The sequence below is a fragment of the Diceros bicornis genome, chromosome 23 (assembly GCF_020826845.1).
Source record: "Diceros bicornis minor isolate mBicDic1 chromosome 23, mDicBic1.mat.cur, whole genome shotgun sequence".
Classification (NCBI taxonomy): Eukaryota; Metazoa; Chordata; class Mammalia; order Perissodactyla; family Rhinocerotidae; genus Diceros; species Diceros bicornis.
In genome coordinates this window covers 2,114,155-2,131,587 of record NC_080762.1, presented here as the reverse complement: position 1 = coordinate 2,131,587, position 17,433 = coordinate 2,114,155, and the positions used below count along the sequence as shown (strand labels likewise).

Genomic DNA, 17,433 nt, shown 5'->3' with positions numbered 1-17,433 from the left:
TACATCTTACAACAATTAGCATGTATGACTACAGTTACAGTGACACATTTGATTATAATATTCTGAGATTTTCCAAGCATTTTTCTTCTATTTATAAACATGATATAAGAGAGTAGATCCTAAGAGTTCTCATCACAAGAAAAAAACCTAATTTTTTCTTTTTCTTTTTTTTGTATCTATATGAGATGATGGATGTTAACTGAACGTAGTGTGGTGATCATTGCACGACAGACGTAAGTCAAGTCATTATGCTGTATACCTGACACTTATACAGCCCTTCGTGTCAATCATATCTCAATAAAACTGAGGGAAAAATAAAAAGACACACAGCCAAAAAAAACATTATGTAAAAACATAAAGTAACAGTAACCTTTTGGCTATTTTCATCAAACAATATATATGATGTTTTGCATTCCTAAAGCTACTGAACTTCTATTATTTTTATGCTTTAAAAAGTCTGTTCCTTAACAACAAACAGAATCATAAGTGATTTACACTGAATAGACGTTCACCAGTTAGACGTCCAGAGCCCAGCTACAGGTCAGGCTGAGCCCAGTTCCAGGCCCGTCCTCACTCGCTGTGTAAATCGGGCTGTTACTACCCACCTCTCTCTCTCTCTCTTTTTTTTTTTTGTGAGGAAGATTGGCCCTGAGCTAACATCTGTGCCCATCTTCCTCTACTTTATATGGGATGCCACCACAGAGTGGCTTGATGAGCGGTGCATTGGCCGGAGCCTGGGATCCGAACCTGCGAACCCCAGGCCAACGAAGTGGAATGCGAAAACTTAACCGCTACACCACCAGCTGGCCCCTCTACTACCCACCTCTCTAACCTCTTGCTCTGACATGGGTTTCGTGAGTTTTTACTTATTACCTATAAAATAGAACCGATCTCACACTGTTGTAAGGATTAAATAAAATAATGCTGGCACGGTGCCCAGCATGTGACAAGTCTCAGCAAATTCACTCACTCACTGAACACACAGAACATCCACGACGCACCAGGCACTGGCCATGTGCTGAAAAGAAGGCAGTCGACAAAACAGACAGAGACCTCTGCCGCCCACATGGAGTTTGCTATCAACTCAGGGAAAATTTAATCAACAGTATAAATAAGTAAAACACATAGAATGTTGGACTGAGATAAACGCTAAGGAGACAATAAAGGGGACTATGAAACAGCAGGAAGGGGATGTGTAACATGTAGATGGGGCCCACGGGAAGTCTAACTGTGATGGTGACTTTCAGGTGCAAACTCCTGATGGAGGTTAGGGAGCCAGCAGACATTCCAAGAGACGGGAGCAAGTGCAAATGCCCTAAGGTCATGAGCACCTCAAGTGTTCAAGAAACAATGGGAGACTGGAGCCACTGGAGCAGAGTGAGATCAGTAAGCAGCAGGGCCTGGTGAGGACGTTGGGCTGTACTCTGAATGAGACACCACTGGGGACTTCCGGCAGAGGGCCACTACTGGGCTCACTCTGCCTGCTGCTGTATCAAAAGCGAAATAACAGTGATAACAATGATAACAATTACACTTGAAATCTGCTGTATTTTCTCCTCTACTAAACTGACACCACAATTTTCAGATCTCCTGTTAAAATAGAAACCCACTGGACTAACACTTTAGAGACAACAGTGTGGTGCCTTATCAACAAATTTAAAGGCCCTGCATCCCAAATGCCTCACAAACGTCACAGAATTTACACATTTCAGTGAAATAAAAACTGACAAAAGTCTGTTAGCCTGCATAGACCCAGAAGTATGCTTCATGAGCAGGACCAGGCAATGGTGTCTCACGCTTTTCCTTTATTAAGGCATGGTTTTTAAAAAATTGGTAATGTGAACCCCTCACTAGCTCACATTCACTATGATAGTTTCCAGATTTACTTATCATTTATGAGGTTTCAAATATTTTTTTTTTTTTTTTTTTTTTTTTTTTTTGCTGAGGAAGATTGTCCCTGAGCTAACATCTGTGCCCATCCTCCTCTATTTTGTATGTGGGACGCCACCACAGCATGGCTGAAGAGTGGTGTAGGTCCACACCCAGGATCCGAACCTGTGAACCCAGGCCACCAAGGTGGAGCACACCAAACTCAACCACTACGCCACTGGGCTGGCCCCTCAAATATTTTTTACGTAGGAAAATATAGCCCTTGGTCCCAAAAGGTTTTCCTCCAACCCAAGGAAATGGATGTGTGGACGCCCCCTCGGGCACTTTGTGAAGGGCCATGTGGGGGGTTTTGCTGTCATTTTTTTTTTGGTAAAAGGAAATGACAGACACAGCAAAATGCTATTTTGAAGAAAGAATGATCTGAGAACCAAAGCCAAAATGAAGTTAGAAGAAAGACTTTTAACAATTACTTATCACTTAAAAAATTCCTTAAATAATGAGGTTTTCTCACTCATAAAAACGTTTATTTAATTATAAAACTTGAAAATCAACTTTATTTATAAAAGCCATATAAGCACACATTACAGAAAGTCTATAAAATAAAGTTTAATGACTTCAAATTATATTAACAAATTTTGTTAACAAAACATGAAGTATGTGACTTTTCTACTTACTCTCAAGTACATGCCAAATTTCACACAGAATTTTAAAAAGAAGGTTTTAATAATAACATATGGGACACACACACTCACCCTCCCCACCCTCTTCCCCCAAGCCACCCCTGAGAGCCCCAGATCAGGAACTGGGGTCCTGCAGTCACGAAGCAGCACCCAACCACGCGATGCTTGTCTCTTAGACGCACAGTTAGAAATCAGAAGTGCAGGACACGGCAGTTAGCCCCTGATTTCTATGCTATCCTTTCATACGAAAATTATGCTCGTCACACATGTAACAAACCGCATTCTGTCTGGCAACACAATACGTGAGAAACCAGGCTACACACAGAGCTACACTAACACATCAGCTCAGCACTGCAAACACGGCCAGGGCTGAAAAGCGCAACAGCTCCCACCGGCCTTCTCTGAGAGCAGCGCTGAAAGGATAATCCCTTTTCATGTGGAATTAGATTTGACGAAGTAAAAATTAATGCAACACTTCTAAAGTATAAGACGCATAATGACGGCGATTTGTAGATGATTTTGGTTGGTTTGGGAACCAGGCATTAGAAAATACTGAATTATAGAGCGAAAAGGTGTTCAACTTAAATTGTTTCCATCCTTCTGACGACATCAGAACACAGAGCGGTGCCAGAATGTCATTAACACCCGCCGTGAACGGGGGTGGGGAGGGGCCGGGCCTGGTCGGCTGCGCTCACTGCTGTGTTCCCAAGGCCTAGGACTATTCCTGGTGGAAAGGAGAACACTCAAGAAGTATTACTGAATGAATGAATGAGCACACAACCTTAGGTAACTTTCAGAGCCTTTAAACCTCCATCAACCTGCACCAAGGGGAAAAAATAAGAGTAATTTTGTATTTGATAACCGACTTTAAAAACTGTAAATGTTAGCAATGAAAATTTTAAGTTTTAATAACTAAAAACTGATAAAAATTATCTTTAAAGATAGGTTTTCAGAAAGGTAAAATTACAATTGAATAATTCCAAGTAAGTAGGTTTTCAGAAAGGTAAAATTACAATTGAATAATTCCAAGTAAGTAGTGAATTTTCTATAATTCTGCGTCTCCCTCTCATTTCTACTCTCATGTCACTTTTCCCTGGAACAAAATCAAGGTACAGGAATAAGTGAACGTCGTGAACATTCCACATTCTTTCCCATTAGATCCTACACTGTTAGGATAAAATTCATTACTGATTCTCAGAAGGAAGAGTTTTGGTGTAAGAACACTCACAGCTGCATCCTGCACCCACCTCCTTCCTACAATGGCTAAGGAGTGGGGGCCACTGTTGAGAGTGGACGGCGGTGCTGTTGTGTCCTGTCTGTGACAACACGCACAAACCTGGCTGTCCCGCAGAGACCCCAACTGAAGAGCGGCTCTCAGAAATCAAGAGAATCAACTCACAGTGACAAGGCCTCTTCAGGAGCTCACCAGCTCTTGGCTCCTACCTGAAGAGCTACGGTTCACACAATAAAGACCTTCCGTCTCGGCTTTGCATCTCACAAAGCACTTTCACATCTATTATCGTTTTATTCTTCACAATAGTCCTGTGAGTGACCAAGCATTTATTCACTCAATGCAGAGCTGTTATGCCTGCTTTCCAAATGGGAAAAGTGAGGGAGACAGCATCGTTCAGTGTCAGAGCTGGGGCTTCAAACCAGATCTGACTCCACCCCACGCCCTTTCCACAGCAAGGCACTTGCTGTCCTCAGAACAGCAGGATGTAGCAGACAGAAGGCCTGAAGACCCTGGGTCATGAGCTCCTCTGGGAGGGAAATTCATTTATAGATAATAAGGCAGAATGAAGTTTCAGTGGCTCTCTTAAAGACTTGGTGGAGGGTAGTAGAGGAATAGGAAGTAAGAGGGATTTTTAATGAACTAGAGTTCATTAAACTCTAGTTCATTAAACTCTAGGCACATATAGTTCACGAATAAAATGTAGTTTTCTTTTCTAATTAGGTCAAACTTTGAATCATTTGGAGTTCTGAAGCACCATCTCCACTTCTTCAGGAAACAGCAGCCATGGATGATCTGTAACTTGACAGAGTATCTCTTCTGGGCTGGGCTCAAGCATGCACAGCTGAGAGTGCTGGTCCTTCCCGGATAATAGGACACTGTGCACCCACACTTACATAACACCACGAGGCCATCCTCCATGTTGGAAAGGCCAAATATGAACACTCTGAATGTGGGTAGATGCTTTCCAAATCTCAAGTGTCAGAAGGTAAAAGAGGGCAGGAAACTTAACTAAAATTTACTAGGTTAAAAGGACCCTTTTTCATTTGGTCAGGAATAATCAGAATATTCCAAAATGTAGCATGTGTTTTTCTTCTTTTTAAGTTCTAGAGAATGAAAATCAACAAACTGCTGTTGGTAGACATTCCCACGACTCGTACCCCATAAAATCAAAAGGTTTGACTCAAGCCTAGCCCTCCAACATGGAACCTCTTCTATCACTCCTCAGAGATACTCAGGAAAATAACACGGTGGTTTTAAAAATAAGATCCTTATCTGTAGATACAAGAAAGCAGACACAGGATATACAAAAGACACAGCCTGAAATGAACTGTCTCCTCACTCAACTTGACGTTCACCCTGTGAACCCAAGGGTTCTATGAAGAGATGGCCGGTGGGGTGGGAAGCTTTTTAGCCTCCATGTTCTCCATGAACTCTGCACCTCTCTCTTGTCACACTGGAAGCTCCTGTTAGAATCATCTATTCTTCTACTGGTTTACTCCATCATACTGCCAATAGAAGGAAGCAATTATGTCTTTTAATAACATATCCCTAGTACATACACAGTGCTCAGACCAGATGAATAAATGAGTTACCAGGATATAAAAATATAAACTGCACCATAAAGAATGGTAGATATTAGAAGTGATGGCTGACGGGGAGAACAAGGGAAAAATAGTACAAACCATTAGCTATGTTCAGCTCTCATGGAGAAACGAGTGGGGTTTTCATACTACAGAACTCCACAAGGATGCTCCCCGGAGAATATGGAACAACGTCCACTAGACTGTGCCCCATGAGGACAGGGAATCTGTTGTTTTGCTCAGAAAGCACCTCTCACAGGCCCAGGCACAGAACAACTACTCAATAAATATTAGATGGTGGCTGGGTGATGGGTGCATAGATGGATGGATAAATGAATGAATGAAAAAGCAAAATGATTGAGCTGGCCTGGTGGCATAGCCATTAAGTTTGTGCATTCCGCTGCAGCAGCCCGGAGTTCACCGGTTCGGATCCTGGGCACGGACCTGCTCATCGCTCATTAGGCCATGCTGAGGTGGCATCCCACACAGAAGAGCTACAACTCACAACTATGATATACCGTGTATTGGGGCTTTGGGGAGAAAAAAAGAAAAAGAAGAAGATTGGCAACAAATGTTAGCACAGGCCCAATCTTAAAAAAAAAGCCAAAATAAAATATTTAAAAAAAAGCAAAAGCAAAATGACGAAATGGGGAAATCTCAGCCCGCAAATTAAAACTCTGCTGAAACCACACATCATTTGCTGCTCATGAAATACCTGCAACAGTACTTGTTACTCACCTGTCTTCTAAATGACAAGCCAGACCTGTCTGCCCTGTTCAAGACCTTTCACACATGGGGGGAAAAAAGCACAAAACTACGTATAATGGGGAATGTTTTCCATGAGGCTAGACAGTTATTTCCATCTTTATTCTCACTGATTCACTGCTCTTGGGTGACTCTGGCCTTGGATGCAGCACCAAGTAGGGTTCCAAGAACCCCATGGGGTGTTCCGTTCGCCTTTCCCTTCCTTTGATTGTCTCTCGTCACCATCCTGTACATCAGTCTCTCTCAAGGTCCACACAATGGCTGGTGGATATCTGGAAGCAACTGTGTTGTTTATTCAATTGTCTGTGTTATGTTTACAAACTGTTTGCTTCTTCGTGTTATTGAGTGGAACAGACCATGAATCATGGGCTATTAAATGAAATTACCGTGTAGGTGTACAATCACTGCAGGAAATGGAGAACAAACACTTAATTCTATACTAGCTTTGCTGTCTGTAAAGATTTCCTTAAATGGTTTGAGAAAGAGTCACAAAAGAGAGATGCAATAATGCTGGGCGCACAGGCACAAAAAACTGTGTCGTATCTATCATTTCAAGCAGGATAGTAAAATTATTACCTCTCATACACTGCCTGACAGTGAACAATGCGTCCACAGACACCATCACGTTGACTGTCAAAAGGACTCTGAGAAGTAATCAGGATATGTCTCTGAATCTCCATTTTACAAGGAGAAAATCTAGGTTCTGAGAGGTCCTCTGACTTAAACGCACACACGCCAGCCCGAGCGCGGGTTCTCACGGCAGGACTGGAAGCAAGGTCTCCGAAATGCTAGCACACCTTTAAGGCTTTTGGGATAACTTCCTTTTTCCACAGCAGACCCAACGCCTCGTACCTGGTTTAGGTCCTGAGTGGCTGCTGTTTTGGCCTGAGACAGCAGTGGGGGGCCGGTTGGGGGCAGCCGTCGTCTTCTCCTGCACTTTGTAGCTGTCGGGCGCTGCACGAATGAGACACAAGAGAAGAGACACATTTAGTTTCTTAAAATTTATCAGAAATACTCACCTATTCAACATTTACTGTTAACCTTTGTATCAGGTACTAGACCAGACTCCAGAAATAAAAAGATGAAGTTACGACGCTGCCCTCAAGAAGCACATGGTTCACAGCCTCAGCTCGTAACCACGCCCACAGTGGTGGCCTGTCCAAGGTCCCTGGAGTTACTGCGCCAGCTGTCCCAGGCCACACATAAAGCAGCCACGTGGAAGCATGATTGGAAACTAGAGTCTCTGATCTTAGTTCTTACAAAGTTTATGCGTTAGAAGCAAAAAATCCCAAAAACATAACCAAGCAGGTCGCCGAAAGGGAACCAGGGGACATAATTTACTAGGATTTTAAAAAAGCCTCTGACCAAAGTTCAGTAACGAAGATGATTAAAGAGATTGAGGGAAATGTATTCTAGGGCAGGAAGGAAGGACAGAAACACCAGCAATTCTCTGGTCATATGAAGTACAGGGTCCTCTGGGACCAGGCAAAGTTTTCTTTACATGTATTACTTTATTTAACTTATTCTTAAAGGATATTTGCTACTCTCTCAGACGGAAATTATGTCAAAAACCAAGCCCTTGAGTTTCTCTGCCTGCTACCCTCTGCATTAAAACCTGCTCCGCAGGCTGTCTCCCACCAAGGCGACCCATCTTCCAGGTGACCAGCCCAAAGCCCCAGAGCCCCCCTCGGCTCTCTCCTCTGTCACCCCCAACATCCAATCCGCTAGTAAATTCTTCCAGCTGCACCTCAACAAGACATCTTACCACCTCTACCACTGCCTTTCAGCGTATCTCTTCCCTGCATGGCCTCGACATCCTCTCAACGAGTCCACCTGATCCTCCCCCTGACCCCTTTAGCCTGTTTTCATCTCAGCAGCCACAGTGATCCCGTTAAAAGATGAGCCACGTCACTCCTCTGCTCAGAACTCTCCCACAGCTCCCGTCCCACTCCGCAGAACTCCAGTCTCTGCCACAGCCCAGAAGGGACCACATGGGTCAGCCCTCACCTGGGACCACCCTCCTCCTAATCACTGGGCTCCAGTCCCACCGACTGACAGCCAGTCCCCTGCGGAGCCTTTCTGCGGACCTGAAATCTTCTCCTCCGACAGCAACCTGGGTCCCTTCACTTCCGCTGGGTCTCCTGTTCAGTGTGACACCGGCGAGTCTCCTTGGCCTGTCCAGAGCAGCACCCCTTCACTCATCACCCCGTCCTCCTCACCTGCCTTGTGGTAGCCCTGCCCCCGACATAACACAGATGGATTACCTCCTTCCCCAGTAGGAACGGAATATTATCTAGGAAACAGGAAGCATTTGCCTAAGGTTTTTGAACCTGAAAGGGTGTGATAATAATTATGCTTCAGGAAGACTAAATTTAAAAATGGTACCCAAGATGTACTAAAAAAAGTTACTAAAAAAATTACTAAATTTACCTTTGACCTCTGAATGGGGAATAAACCAAATTTTTATGTCTCTTTCTCAATTAAATATAGTATTAGCTACCATGGAAAATCCTAGACTAAATACTAAAAAGTATCTTATATGACTATCTTCGTATTGCCCAGTTTCAAACAGTTTGCTTTAAATAACAGCATCAAATACAAACATTGATTAGTTTCAGTTTCATCTACTTGAGCTTTCTCTGCCTTATTTCTAGGGGAAGGTCTGTAAAGACAGAGAATGCGCAGACAGCAAATAAAACATTACAGAGCCCAAGGCCTCAGTCAGTGGTTTCTGATGGGACTTGGCCACGTGCGGGAATTTACCGGTGGAAAGGGCTACACTGTGTGTCTCTGTGTGTGTTTGTGTCTCTGTGTGTGTGTGTGTGTGTCTGTGCACACGCACACACATGCTGGGGACCGCTGGGGACAGGGACACAGAGACAAGAGTGAGTGAAGCCAGGGAGGCCCTGACACTGACCTAGAAGGAAGTCAGGAATGTGACAGTTCTGTCATGCTGTGACACGTGCTCGACCCCACTTGCCACAAACAAGTCACCAGTATCCCCACGTAGAGGGGAAGCCCACACCAGTTAGTCCTGGCCCAGTCTCACGACTGTAGAGGCTGTCCCCTAGACACCAAAACCTGACTGTGCTGGGAGCCTTCGATAACCACCTGTCCCTTATCCTGCAAGTTAATCTTCTTAAAACTGCCGGCAGAGAAGTGACTACTTTAGAAAGATGAGCAGAAAGGAGTGCCACACAGACTCGAGCACCTTGCTTACAGTTTTCTTTGCATTCTGTAGCCACCTCTGGCCCACAGCAAGTAAAGCCTCAACTAGTAAGCTGTTTAAGGGATCTGTTAGTTGCTATTTTTAGTCTAAGATAATGAGGACCAGTTGTTCAGAATATATTTCAATGTATTCATTTCTTTCTTGCTGTAAAGACTAAAGACATAATTTAGCCCTTCTCTGGTGACTGAGTATCTGTGGTGCCCCAGGTCCTGACAGCAAACATCCATCCTGATGAGTTTTACGCAACAGGGGACCACGGAGGAGATTAGAGAGACTACACACGTTTTTAGTACAAGTGACTGTTCCGAATAATCTCTGATAAAAGCTTTTTTTTCCTTTTGGTTGTAATTTGCTTTATTGTCTTGAAACTCAAATATGAAAAATAAATTTCAATTAAACTGGTCTGGTTACTTGAATTCCAATTTATCTACATCTGACTTTTATTGGGTCCACTCTAGCTGAGTATCTATCTGCTCACTTGATCCTCTCCTGGATCTCAGGAATTCATTCCATCCCAGAAGAACTTCTCAGTCCTACTCATAACAAGACAAATTTAAAATCTATCTTAAAATTTTTTATGCATGTAAAACTCATGGGTTAAATTCAGTAAAATAAAGGCAATTAAAAAAACTGTCAGGGGGCCGGCCCAGTGGCGTAGTGGTTGGGTCTGCACACTCCGCTTCAGCGGCCCGGGGTTCGCAGATTCGGATCCTGGGCATGGGCCTATGCACTGCTTGTCAAGCCATGCTGGGGCCGCATGCCACATACAAAAAAATGGAGGAGGACAGGCACAGATGTTGGCTCGGGGACAATCTTCCTCAGCAAAAAGAAGATTGGCTACAGATATTAGCTCAGGGCCAATCTTCCTCATCAAAACAACAACAACAACAAAAACTGTCAGGAGCCAACCCTGATGGCCTAAGTGGTCAAGTTCGGCGCACTCCACTTCGGTGGCCCTAGTTCGGTTCCCAGGCGCGGAACCACACCACTTGTCTGTCAGTAGCCATGCCATGGCAGCAGCTCACAGAGAAGAACTAGAAGGACTTAACAACTAGCATATACAGCCATGTACTGAGGCTTTGGGGAGGGGGGAAAAGAAGGAAGACTGGCAACAGATGTTAGTGCAGGGCGAATCTTTCCCAGCAAAAAAAAAACCACAAAAAACTGTCAGGCTGTTTAGTCCAAGATTATATACCGCTAATTTCTAACCATTAGGTTGGACATCTGTCTAAAGTTTTCAGGCTCTTTCTGCTTTTATATCAGTCTTTTCCTTCCAGGACTGAAAAAGTCCTTATTTCTCCAAAACCCTCTCTGGTTAACACTCTATCACACTCAGAGGGAAGATTCAGACTCCAACAGCCCTGGGTTCAAATGTAAGCCCTCCTACTTACCAGCTGAGTGACCTTCAGAAAGTGTCCTGACTTCTCTAAGGTTATAAGGGGGTGATATGGCCCAACCCACAGGGCCTTGGGAGGATCGATGGAGGAGGAGGAGAAGCTAAGGACGTACCACAGGCTGGGTGCACAGGAGGCATTTAACAATCATCCAGCCCCTTTCTCTCCACTTCCATGCTCTTCCCTCAAGGTCCTGGGCCCCCACACCCACAGCACCTGCGTGGGGCAGCTGAGTGCTCTGGAGGCAGCTGACCCGGCTCTGCCATGTAAGATCTGTGACTCCTCAGCACCTCACTCAACCTCTCAGCCTTAACTTCCCTACCCATAAAGAGGAAAAACGCCTACTTTCAGAGTTGTGAGAACTCAATGAGATGCCGGGCCCCCCACAGGCTTAGTCAACCTAGGAAGTTCTTTCCGCTTTCTCCCTATTCCCCCCACAAACGTGAGAAACAGGGGACTTCCTCAGAGCTTCGTTCACCTAGCACCAGCAGGGAGGCAAACGCATCGGCTTGGGGGTCATGGTCCTGGGGCCACGTGACCAGTGTGCAGGTGGGTCTGGCTCAGCGGCTGGGCAGAGGGTTTCAGCTCAGCTACAATCACACCTCGTGGGGCCCCCGGGCGGGCTGGACTTACTGGTGTGGTCTTCAGGGTACACTCTGGTTTGGAAGAGTAATCATCAGTCTCTCTGAGGCTCAGAGAGGCGGCAGCTTCCTGAGATTTAATGCCCTTCAAGTTACCAGCACATTAGGTAGATATGAGCCTTAAAGAAAAAAACTCTCAGTCACAATAACGAGAAAATAAAACCTTGTGAGACATTTTCTTTTTTTAACAAAGCAGTGGGAATTTCTCTGCTTGAGAACACAATGAAAACAGGAATTTATTCATTTTAAGATTTCCAACATTTAAAAATCTGGAAATCCTAGGGAAGCAGCAGATAAGATCACATATACAATTTTTTAATTTGCTGTTAAAAAAATACCATTTTTAAAATAACTCAGGTGACTCTCCAGTTTTATTTAAATCTCTTCCCTTTCATTTTTTAAAAAAGAAAACTGAGCCACATACTATGATGCTCAATTAGTCTTCGTAGCCTCATGAAATCCTGATTAATCCTCCTGCCAGCCTGAAAGCTTTATCTCCTAGAGTCACATGTGAGCGTGGAAGGATGCAGAGGCGCGCCCTGCCCCATGGTCTGTGATGGTCTCTCTCTAGATCGCTCTGAAGCAAAACACAGAGGCAGCAGACACTGGGAGCTCATATCTAGTAAAGGTTCTGCGGCTCCAGTAAGGGCCACAAATGCGCATCCACAGCCACATTCTCTGCGCGTCTTCCCATCAAGGGCACGGGGTCCTCATTGCTTGGTTTCTATTTCTGGCTGAACGGTCTAGCCGAAGAGTCTTCTCTCAATGGATCAAAACAACTGGTTTGACAAATGCTAACTTGAGTAAAAATGCTTCCTCTAGTAAGACATTTACCAGTCCAACCTTAGGGACCATCTTGAGTTTAAATCTCACTGAACCATATGTGGCCTTGACACCCACAAGGATAACTATTTCTGTCACTGTTTTAAAAAAATGTAGAATGTGGTCTGGGAAACAGTGAGAGTCTAGCCCTCACCCCCAGCTCTGTACGGGTTGGTTCTTCTTCGCTGTATTTTTCAACCAGACCTTGTGGACATACAGCCCGCGGGCTGCATGTGTAGGTCTGGGAGAGCCAACTATGCAATGGCCGGCCATTTCTGCAGTAAAAAATGGTTGAGTAGCACAACATCACGTCTCAATCTCACAGTTTCGATCCACCTGTGCAGAGAAGAGTGAACACAGCAGCCCGAGGGCACTATCCTCGAAAGGCCTGATTTTGCTTTTCATCCTTTGCAACAAATCTTGGCCACGAGCATGACTACGTGCCGAGTCCTGGGTATTCCTAGGGAATCACAGAACCTCAGGTGGTCCTGGCAGATCCCTGACACACTAAACAAATAGCTTATTTGAAAATCTGGCTGCAGAATACTGTTGGCAATTGAAGAACGTTATTGGCTTAAAATCATAAGTTGTGTAGGGATGATCAAAGCTCGTGGGAGTTAGCATCAGACAGAGGTGGGTTAATTTCCCATTTTACCTCTGTTTTCTTCCCTCTCGCGTTTTTTCAGACAGCACCCTACTGGGTGGGACGCCTGTGCTCAGCAGTGGGATAACAACATTAAGTGAATAATGCATCTTCCTCTAACACTGTCTCCTTTCCTGGCCCCCTAGTTCTATGTTACTCCCCAAACTATGTTTTGGGCTTTTGATCTCCCAGTAAGTTCTCTTCTCCTCAGAAAAGTTACCTCCTATTATTGCCTGAAGCACAAGCTCTGTGTCAGGTGCCTTCCAGTCTGCATTTATCAATATGCTCTCTCAACACAGCCCAGTCCCCCCCAGAAAACGTGTGCTGTTGCATCTCTGCCGTCACCCGAAACTATGTCAAAGCTGAACTGCCTGTCCCCACAAAATCAGAACCCCCGATGTCAGTCTCTTAGCTACTGCCTGTGGAGCCACCACAGTCCCAGGCTCAGGAACGTGAAGTAATTTTTCAGTAAACATTTACAACACTCCCGTGGACCAGGCACTGTGCTGTGCACTAGGAATACAAAGATCACAGGACACAGCATCTACCTGCAAGATGCTTATCCTCCTTCGGAGGAGACAATATGCAAATACACGACACTGCAACAACAAACCAATTCCATTTTTAAAAAAATCAATACACCACAGAGGATTAATAACCAAATAAGTGAAATAGACAGTGTTATAAGGATTCAGAGGTGGAAGAAGGTGCTCTGGGATAGTCATGATGGACAGCTTCACTGGAAAAAGACTTTGAAGAAAGTAGAGGATGTATACAATGGAAGAGTAAAGCAGAGAATTTTCCTCACTGGGGCACAGCACGGCTAAACCACACAGCAGAAACAGACAACCGGGGCTGTTGAGTCAGAACAGCGGGTTAGGAAGGCAGGTGGCCAAACCCGAGACAAGGCAAACAGGCCGAGGTCAACACCTCCCCGAATTCCAAGAGTCTGGACTTTATACGAGGGTAGTGCAAGTCACTGAGGCGTGTTGTACAGAACTTCTACTGTGAACCACTCTAGTCCCAGTGGATTCTTCATGAAGAAAAGTGAAGCCTAGCGAACCTGCTAGAAATGTATAAAAAAACGCATCCAAATGAAAACCATAATAGGAAACCAGACACTTAAGAACTCTGCTTCCTACGCAATTCAGTAATTATTCAGATTTTTCCACTTACCCCTAACATGTACCAACAGGCAACTATTTCGAACATTAAGGGAAAAAGTGCCACGAGTGAGCATGGGGATCCCTATGCCTGCAGTTGCAGAAGCGGGGGGAAGAGGACGAGCGGAGTCAGTGTGGCCGTCCCAGAGGGAGCCCCGGGCAGCCAGGACCCTCCGCAGGCCTCAGCATCTCCCCTGCTCCAAACCTGCAGGAAATGGGACCCAGCCACGAACCCCAGGGGGCAAGAGCAGGGGCAGGATGAGGAAACAGAGAGGAGGGAACGTGCCTGGTTGGGAAACAGGTGGGTGTTTTTGAAGGTCACTTTGCAAGCAGGTCACAGAAATAAAATGTGGGTAGAGGCTGATGGGCATCTTTAATCTTCTGCGGACACCACAGGATGGGGAAGCAGCCACTTCACTGCGCACACTTACAGGCATTGCACCACGGCAACGTGCACAACCACAGACGCTGAAGAACAGTGCGGAGTCCAACTTGCCCTTCTCCACAGAATGAACCCACTTTGTGGTGCGACACCAGGCCACATTTAATCTGACACAGCAGTAAGAGCGATGAACCATTTATTCAACACTTGTTTTTGCAAAAACAAACGCAAGGAAATAAGAACATCTGATGATAACGTATATTTGAGTCACACGGCGCATCTTCCTCATTCATTCTGCTGACAGAAACAATTCAATTAAGATTTATTTTTCCTTTCCATTTCACACACTCCAGACGAAACAAAAAGTTATGACTTGGTGGCTACAGAAGATAGTATTAGAGGCTTGTAAGACCATGTGGAGGTTTTAATATTTAGGGGGAGCTCATTCAAGAACAATGAACAGTGACTGCAAGTCACTTTCTGATTACTTCATTTCTTCACAATGAAAAAATGAAAAAATTTATGACAGTGACGACATTCAACCAACAGAAATCGGTCCAGTGGTGTAGCAGTTAAGTTTGCTCGCTCCATGTTGGCAGCCCAGGGTTCACAGGCTCAGATCCTGGGCGTGCACCGACGCACTGCTTGTCAGGCCATGCTGTGGCGGCGTCCCATATACAGTAGAGGAAGATGCGCACGAATGTTAGCTCAGGGCCAGTCTTCCTCAGCAAAAAGAGGAGGATTGGCAACAGACGTTAGCTCAAGGCTAATCTTTGTCACCAAAAAACAACAACAACAAGAAATCTGTTCAACACTGAGGTAATACAAACCCAACACAAAGACACTGATTTTATAAACACAGTCATCTTCAAAACTGACACTAAGGCATGAAGAACAGGACAGACACACATGGGTGTTTATTAATAATTTATAACCCAGCAACTTCCAAAAAGAAGTTGAGGCAGTTGCACTGAACTGTCAAAGTCTATGCATGAGATGGTAAAAATATAGACATAACCATAACTTTTGCTAAAAAAATCAACTTTTTGTTTGCTAAATTATACATGATAGGAAAGATATAAATATTACTTAAATACCAGCAAAAGATAATCCTATTAAAACAAGATACCAGAATAGATATCAGCTCTTTGGAGGCAAACAAGTAGCCTACTCCTTATCCCTTAAAAATAGTCACAGACATCATGCTCTGAGCTGAAAGAATCACAGACGGTTCCCAAGGAAATGGAGCTGGAGGCATTTTGTCTCTACACCGGCCAGGTGCAGATCTACGAAATGTTCCACTCGACCAGAGCACATGTGGGCAGGGACCACACCTTTCATCCTTAAAACCTCCATGTCTTTAGTGTTCCGTCCACCCTCCAGCACACATGTGACACCCAATAAATGCTTGAAGAAGGAAAAGAGAGAGTGAGAGAGGGTGGATGGTGGACTCTGAGCAAACTGCGGTGAAAGCCCAGAGAGAAAAAGTACTCATGACGAGGCAATAAGTAAAAAGTGTACACTGCTCATTTTCTGAAGGATGCTAAGACTGTAGACAAAAGGTGACCAAAAGAACCGTGAGATCACAGTCACATCCACTCCACGTCAGAAAAGAAAGAAAATATTGAATGCAATTCTAGGACAGTCTTGACGTTGTATCAGGCAAGACTCAAAATCAAATGACTGCTCTTGCAGCCACATAACAGAAAGGTCTGCCCGGTGTCACCTACAGGAGCATGTCGGGAATGAGCGCGGTCGACCCCAAATACCACAGAATGTCGTCCGTCCTGCAGGGAAGGAGCACGAGGACGTCCCAGCCTCAGTGGAAACATCCGGAAGGCTACAAAACAAGCATTTCAGCTCTGCGAGACTGTAAACCTCAACCTTTCCCAAAGCTGTTCTATAGATTTGTTTTGATAATCTGTTTGTTAAAAAGCCAGAGACATCCCTCTGAGCTGAAATGAAGAGCATATTTCAGAAAAGCACGTGCTCCACACAGTCTGTGGGAACTACTGGGAACCACTTACTAAGCTGTTTCCTTCCCCTAAAAGCCGCTGCTTGATTCACGTTACACACTCCTTCTGATGCACTTGGTGGACAGGAGTCAACACTACACATTTTAAATTCAGCCAAAAAGGACTTTATCTAAAAACAAACAAAAAGTAAGTAAAACAAACAAAAGCCTTCCTTCAGCGAGACGGCAACACTATAAATAGAATAGAAAACGCTGCCTTTTCCACCTGCCTGAATATAAACCAGCTTAAAAGGCAACCTCTTTATCCTGGCGGGTGACGCACCCCTAGTCGCAGCGCTGGCCTGTGCGCTCTAATCTGAATAATGCCTACGACTGAGCAAGTAGCAGGGCAGAGTCCAGAGGAGAGGGGAGATACCGAACCACACCAGAGGTTTTCCAGCTACTGAGAAATGGTCAATTACAGAGACGGTAGTTAATTGTCTGACTTTCAACAGCTGGACAGGGAGTTTATCTAATTAGACCCTATTCAATTAAATTCAATGTGTAATTAAAAGCAACTATTTAAATAACTTGGGAAAGAAAAATAATTAGAATTCAACTTTATTACACTCTGCTTAATTAAAAGAACCAACTGAAAGAAGCTGTCTTTACTTTTAACAGGATAATGATTTACTTTAACAAAAACTAAAATGGCTAATGCGAGTAATTTTACAAAATGATTACTATAGGCCACAAAATAGAAAAGCTTTCATACTTAATGCAAAATGAAATTATCAAGGTAGAAAATGTACAGTTCTTAGAAAGAATCCCAAATAAACAGTGGACTCAGTTTTAAACATCAGTTTTGCAAAGAACTGTGAATGTAATTTCAATCCTATGAGTATTAGCGGAGTGAAAGAGTGTAATCTGTGAAATAAACACACATATACATGGCTGCAGAATATCAATAATTAATCATTCCTCCTCTGTAGAAAAAAATAGTGAAATGCTTAACTTTAAATTTTCTCATGTAAACTCTGAAAAACTCAACAGGAA

General features: G+C 44.2%; 1 protein-coding gene across 4 annotated transcripts in view; it reads right to left on the bottom strand.

The window, feature by feature from the left end:
* The window catches only part of MAP7 (microtubule associated protein 7), a 164,061-nt gene that overhangs the window by 55,033 nt on the left and 91,595 nt on the right, over positions 1-17,433 (bottom strand). For all 4 annotated transcript variants that reach the window (XM_058566208.1, XM_058566203.1, XM_058566204.1 and 1 more), the window contains exon 2: positions 7,002-7,103. In XM_058566208.1, coding sequence (XP_058422191.1) covers positions 7,002-7,103 — 102 coding nt within the window. The remainder of the gene's footprint in view (positions 1-7,001; positions 7,104-17,433) is intronic.